This window comes from Orycteropus afer, unplaced genomic scaffold (assembly GCF_000298275.1).
Source record: "Orycteropus afer afer isolate SDZICR_OR568_19922 unplaced genomic scaffold, OryAfe1.0 scaffold00077, whole genome shotgun sequence".
In the NCBI taxonomy this organism is placed as follows: domain Eukaryota; kingdom Metazoa; phylum Chordata; class Mammalia; order Tubulidentata; family Orycteropodidae; genus Orycteropus; species Orycteropus afer.
Window position 1 is genome coordinate 1,694,518 of NW_006921664.1, and position 7,012 is coordinate 1,701,529.

At 35.1% G+C, this 7,012-nt stretch overlaps 1 protein-coding gene across 1 annotated transcript in view; it reads left to right on the forward strand.

Annotated features, from left to right (window-relative positions):
• VSTM2A (V-set and transmembrane domain containing 2A) overlaps positions 1-6,756 on the forward strand; it is a 33,819-nt gene extending 27,063 nt beyond the window's left edge. The window contains exon 5 of the mRNA XM_007941228.2: positions 6,680-6,756. Within this exon, the coding sequence (XP_007939419.1) occupies positions 6,680-6,756 (77 nt within the window). The remainder of the gene's footprint in view (positions 1-6,679) is intronic.
• The last annotated feature ends 256 nt before the right edge of the window (positions 6,757-7,012 follow it).

Sequence of the window (7,012 nt, forward strand, 5' to 3'; positions counted from 1 at the left end):
TACTTTAGTGATACTGCCTTGGAAACCCAAGGAGGGGCTGCTATGTGTCGAGTCCCACTGGATGGCACATAACAACAACAACAATGGTCTCATTAAGGCACTTGACTGCTAACCAGAAGGCTGGTGGTTCAAACCCACCAGCCACTCCTCAGAAGGAAGATGGGGCAATCTACTTCCAGTGATATTTTAGTGATACTGCCTTGGAAACCCAAGGAGGGGCTGCTATGTGTCGAGTCCCACTGGATGGCACATAACAACAACAACAATGGTCTCATTAGGGAGAAACCATATTGCTTCTTCTTTACATAATGTAGAAGGTAGAAATCTTGAAAGGCTACAGTGACTGTAAGAAAAAAGTCTGGAACATTCTGTGGTGAATGGGGTGAATGGGGTATCACTGTGCACCTTACCATTTAAACTTTGTATACATGGACAACTGTATTTTTTCCTTTAGCTACAATAAGAGGCCTCATAACAAGAATAGAACTGTAAATTTGCTGACTAAAGGAACACAGTACAGAAAATTTAAACAGCTGCTGCCAAAACGCCAAGGCACAATAAAATGGGCTATTTATGTATTAGGTCAAAATGAAGTAGATTTCTTCTAAAAAATGGATTTCTGGAAGAAATTGGCCCTGGACCCATAAGAATTCTAATAAAAAAAGATACTCTTCTCAAAAAATTATAGGATAAAATCATCCTATTATTTGACCTTTAGCTTTAAATTGTGATTTAGTGTGTGCAAACCTGAATAAAAATTTCATTAAAAGGTAGCTACAATTTTCTCACACAGCTATTTCCATTTCTTAAAGCTGGCATTTGTAATAAAGAAGTATGTCAAATGGGGCTTGCTGCTCTGAGGGCTGTAATAGACACTCATTTATTACATTGGCATCTTCACAGACAATATTATTTGTTGTTTCTTTTACTATTAGAGTATTCCATTTTTATATTTGTTCTTATGTTGTTTGCTGTTGGTAGCTGCTGTCAAGTTAGCCCCCAAATCATGGAAAGCCTGGACTATTGTGATTCATAGCATTTTCACTGGTTGGTTTTCCAAGTAGATTACTAGCCCTTTCTTCCTAGTCCATCTTGGTGTGGAAGTGCTGCTAATACCTGTTCAGCATCACAACAACCCAAAAGCCTCTACTAACAATGATGATAGCTATGCATGAGGTTCATTGATTGGAAATGAACCCGGGTCTCCCTCATGGAAGGCAAAAAGTCTTCCACTGAACCACCAAGTCCCTTGTTCATGTCAAGAGTCACTAGTATTTTTCACAAAATAAAGATTTTGGAGTCAGACAGTAGAGCCAGAAAGGGAGAGAAATTATTTTCTTGCCCATTTTGGGTTCCATTAGATACTTAAACAATAATAAAAAGAGAAAAACCTATGGAGAATCACACCTAAAGTTGCAGATAGATGCCCTGAGTAATGAATTTTACCAATATCTAAACCAACAAAAATTTGTACTCATGTGGGAAATTGATCCACCTGAAAATGTTAAAAGCTAAGAGAATGTTAATAATTGAAGAGCTAGTAAAATTTAGGTAGGCTAAATGGTATAGATAGTTGTCTCAACTCTCCACTTAACTCTTTGAATGAAATACCCATATCTCCTTCTGATATTCTTCCCTGGTACCCAAAGACATCTGGTTGCCATTCTCTCCCTTCCACTAATTAATGATGGTGCTTTGAATAGTCAATTTTCCCTTCCTTTGTTCCAAACTATCAAATTCACAGTCTAAAACAGGGAAAAGATAAATTATTGGCTACAAGAGGGACATCTCAGAACAATGGTGGAGATACGGCTCACTCAAATATTTAAGTGAATTTTGAGGAAACTTTAAGCTCTGAAAATCTATGATATGAATATTTCAAAATATGATTGCATTATAAAATATAGTGCCCCTGCCTTGGGTTTCCAAGGCAGTATCTCCACAGAAGTAGATTTCCCAACTTCTTTCCGAGGAGTGGCTGGTGGGTTTGAACCATCAGCCTTCTGGTTAGCAGTCAAACGTCTTAGGCATTACACCACCAGAGCTCCCAAAATAAACTTTATTTACTATTATTTAGGAAAACTAAGATGCTGATGTTTTATATCAAATATTTATGTTTAGAATTGTTAAAAGAGAACTTTTGTTAGTTTTTTTTTTTTTTTTTTCCTCTCTAAACTATGTTATATCCAGTACATTTTCTCTGAAAAGACCAGTATATATAACTTCATATCTCACTTTAACAGATGAGGGGAAATTAGGGGTTTCAGAAAGAAACAGATCCATATTCTATGTTGACTTGGCTGTATTGCTGTTTCTTTATTTCTGTACTTTACTATCTATTACCCATGTAAACTAGGCTGAGTTACTGCATGTTTCTGAGTTACATTTCTTGATCTGTAAAAGGAGGATCATTGTATTTACTATAGCTGGTTGTTGATGTGATTAACTGAAACAATACATACATAAATCCTAATGCATAATGTCTGGCACATAATAGAGCCTGACATATAGTCTTTTGTGTAGACTTGTGCGAGGAAGAAGGATGTAATCTTGTTAAATCTGCCCAATGTCTTTTCAGGCTAGTGATCATAGACACAGGGAAGAGATAACACAAATGGAGGTGTGTACCTGGGTTGTCCAAACAGCTAACTTGCTCAGCTGCTAACCAAAAATTTGGAGGTTGGAATCTACCCAGAGATGCCTCAGAAGAAATGTCTGGCAATCTACTCCTGAAAAATTAGACATTGAAAACCCTGTGGAACACAGTTTCACTCTCATGCACACGTATTGCCATAAGTCAGAGTCAACTCATTGGTGAATGTAAAAAGATGCTAATTTCTTCTGTTTGGCAGATAAATGAGAGGGGCAAGGAACAGGATGGAGGGTGAAGAGTTGACTACTGCTGCTGATTTTCCTGGGGGATGTTGTGGTCAATTGAAATAGGGTGAGGACAGTGATACAGCATACCAACCACTCTATAACAGTGACTTCCTCTGATGATATAGAGAACAGCACAGCTTTTACAACAGGAGCTACATTGAGGATAGTAGAACTAATCATCTTTGGCCTAGTTGCTGATGATGCCAGGGTCTCAAGTACTATTTTTGTTTGCTTTATTTTGTTTTAAAGGAGTAGATGGTATTTTTTTGTTATTCTTTGAAGTAATAATTATAGAGATGATAATATACTTGTTTTTTTTTGTTTTTGTTATTGTCATTTATTTCTCCTTTGTTTGACAAACTCACCTGTCACAAGTGCTCTTGAGAAATGCTTACTTGTCCTCATCTTAGAGAAGATGATACCAACAGTAGGTACTGCACAAGGCAGAAAAAGGTGAAGAAAAACAGGATGATAAAGAGAAGCTAAATTTCTGCACTACTTAGACTTCTAAGGAAACGTCTTAGACCTTTCCATTTGCAAAATGGAGAAAGTATCTGCCCTGCTAATATCTTGGCTTCTTACAAAGACATAGGGAATTACACATGAGAGAGAACTATGAAGATCTTCAAGCATAAAAGCAAATGAAAGTCACTGTCATTAAATAGAAGTAGAGAGGTTTTATGAAATGGCATGGGGGTCAGAAAGAAGAAATCTCCAGGTACTATTTGGCTACTCTTCATCTAGTCTTGTTCCCTGTAGAACATTTCCTAAAATAATTGACATAAGAGCATCTCTTTTACCTCTTTACAGGGTATTTATATGGGGGCCAAATTTTTTAAACTGGCAGGGTATTGTTTTAGACATTGAGAATAATAATAATAATAATAAAGCTAAAATGTTACCCCTTGTCTTTAATGAGTTTATAATTTAATTAGAGAGATACACTTTGAACATAATTAATTATAAGTCTACTTGAGCCATAGGAAAAACAAAAATAAAGTACTACTGAAATTCAGAGGAGAGAGAGGTTACAATTTACTGGTGAGAATGGATGCAATGGATAGCAGTTTTCTTAAGGGCAAAAATTGCTCAAATACATGATCTCATTAGGCATATAATAGGTTATCCTGCTTGGCCTGAGCATAGAGCAAAAGGCAGCAAATAAAAAATAAAGAAGTGATCTTATTCCAACACAGTGTCTGGCATACTAATATGAAAATACTGTAATATATGAACAGTTATTGTGCTAATTTTAGAAAACATGAAGAAATAAATATCTTATTTGGGATCTTAAAAGCAAGAGGCAGTAGAGGAAATTAGACCTCTTGGGGCTCCTGGCTGCAATTCTAACTCTCCTTTCACAAAAGTAAAATGTTTCTAAATGTGAAAATGAGAGTAAAGCATGATGAGTGGCCAAAGTGCTCCCATGCAAAAAAAAGTTTCCATAGAATGTGCCATGGATTATACAATGTTTAAGAAACAGCAGTAGCGCAGCTGGAACTATTATAAATCTGTAAATATTGTACTATTATAAATGATGCAGATGGAAAATGTAAACCTGAATGAAAATGGCTAAAATAATTATTTGTTAAAATAACACAGGAAAATTTACATGTTATGTGGATTTTCGGATTTCAATGTATTAAGGGCTTTAGGGCTATATACTCATTTAAAAAAAAAAAACAACAACTCACTGCCACCCAGTCAATTCGACTCATAGGGATCTCTCCTTAGATTCCGAAGGTAGTATCCCTATGGAAGAGTGGTTGGTAAGTTTGAACTTCCAGCCTTCTGTTTAGCAGTCAAATGCCTTAGGCACTACACCACCAGATCTCCTCATATATTCATATTATTCATATATCCAATAGATATAATTCAATATTATTTAATACATATAATTCAATAAGGATTACAAAAAACAGATAAACTTCCAGTGATTTGATGAAAAACAGATTTATTTTATAATTTATTATGTAGGAAAAGACACATTATTATCTATACTTGAGGTGGTAGAAATAAATTTTATTTTATTAAAAACATGCTAGGAAATGCACATATCTAGAATGGATGACTGATTACAACCTGAAAAATAAGTACCATATTGCAATGGTACATTTCATACTTGATGGCATTTCAAATTTTTAGTAGCCTTAGAATACTCTATTTTCTATGTTTACTTTACAGTACATAGTTGAGGCTGTTTCCACTTATAACACTTACGTAAATTTTGCTTTAACTTGCATATGCTAGACATAGTATGATGGGAAATGTTGGGTCAAACATGAAATATCTTACAGGGATGATGAAATTTCCTGTGAAGTGTTGACTAACTGGGAAAAGGGCAGCATATTACATGGTGCAGTTTCAGCAAATGTGAACCAATTGCAATGCCCATACTGAAAAGAAAACTACTATTTCCTGAAATCTTTTTCAAAGAATGAATTATTTTTTCCTTTGTGCATTTTTTAAACTTTTATTTGAAACCAAATATTTTATGGCAAATCAAGTGGCACGGGTTATTTACAGAACCATATAATTGTTTACTTTACATTTTCTTCATATAAAGAATCCTTGTTGAAGTAACTCTCTTGAAAGATTACAGTAACACATTTTAATTTTGGAAAGGTCTAATGGCAATGATTCCACATAGACTGCATATATTTTCCTTGCATGATATTTGTACTTACAGCGATGAAAGCACAGGCTATTATTTTTATATTTTTGAACCTTGTCAACCAGCTCAAATGAAGGAACACTCACAAAGATTGACCATCAACATTCTGTTTCTTCAGCCACTATGTTACTGTCAGGAGATAATGTATTCAGTATATATAGCTCACTTAACAAAGGCAAATTAATGCCAATGATACTAAAGTAACCTGGAAAATAAACAAATAAAGTAACGTGAGTGTCCTAAATGGCCATTTTAGAACCCCAAAATATTTATTCTATAATCACTTTTTTGAGAACATGTGTTTGCCTAAGCTTTTTATCATTGTTAGTGTGGTTCTGAACATGGATTTAGCTGAAATATTTAAAAAAATAAATTCCTCCACCTTTACCTTCCTCAAACCCTTCCAGCCTTTTTTCAACTAAAAAAAAAAAAAAAAAAAAAAAAACACTGTAAAGTTTTGTGATCCGACACATTTCTAACTTTTTCACTAATAAAGTAGTTAATATGTCATCTATAGCTATGAGCTTATTGGACAAAACATATGAAGAGAAATTTCAATATACTTCTATCCCATACTTAGTCCCAGGGCCCTTTCAAAATTTCTAATTCTTAATAGGTCTAACTTTTTCCTGAGATTTCAAAGATGTACAATTGAGAAATATATGACTCTGAAAGTAAATATCAAAATTCACCTACCTTAGAACACATTCCTCATCATTCTAAAACTACTGTGCTCAGTTTTTGTTTTATCTCCTGTAGTTTTATGCTTATGTTGTAGCAAAACAGGGGATGAAATTTTAGGTACCTATGTATAGCAACAAATCAAATGGCAATAGAGAATGATCCTCAAGAAACCACTTGAGGGAAAGTTATTTGGATCTGTTCCTCTGTGTTCCCAACTGTGGGATGGCATTGTATGAAAACAAACAAAACAAACAAGACCAACTTCCTGGGACTGAAATACTTTGTATGTGTTGTTATTTGCAGTGCATGCCAAGACATTCATGAGCACCAGAGCCAAGCTGGCGAGCTAATTAAATATATATATGTATGTGTTTAAAACAGCCTAATAAGGAGCATTGGAAATCTTCAAGATGAGCGAATATCTTATAACTTCTTCCGCAGGTGCGAGGATAGCTACAAGCCATGGACTTTCTGTCCTGCTTCTTGTTTGTGGCTTTGTGAAGGGTGCTTTGCTTTAATCTAAAGTGCTGACTTTTTTCCAATATCACTTTCTCTTCTTAAAGCAAAGAGCAAATCGCCTGTAAAATCTACGGAGCGGACAGCAAAGTTGACCCTAAACTCCAAGCACCATTCTGCACCCACTGTACTCTAATTACCTACACAAGGAGCACCTGCTTCCGGAAGCATAAACGAAGAGGCTATCACATGTTTTGTTGATAACATTTTCTTTGGCAAATCACTGAGCTTTTTATTTCAAGAGAATTAGTGTGAAGC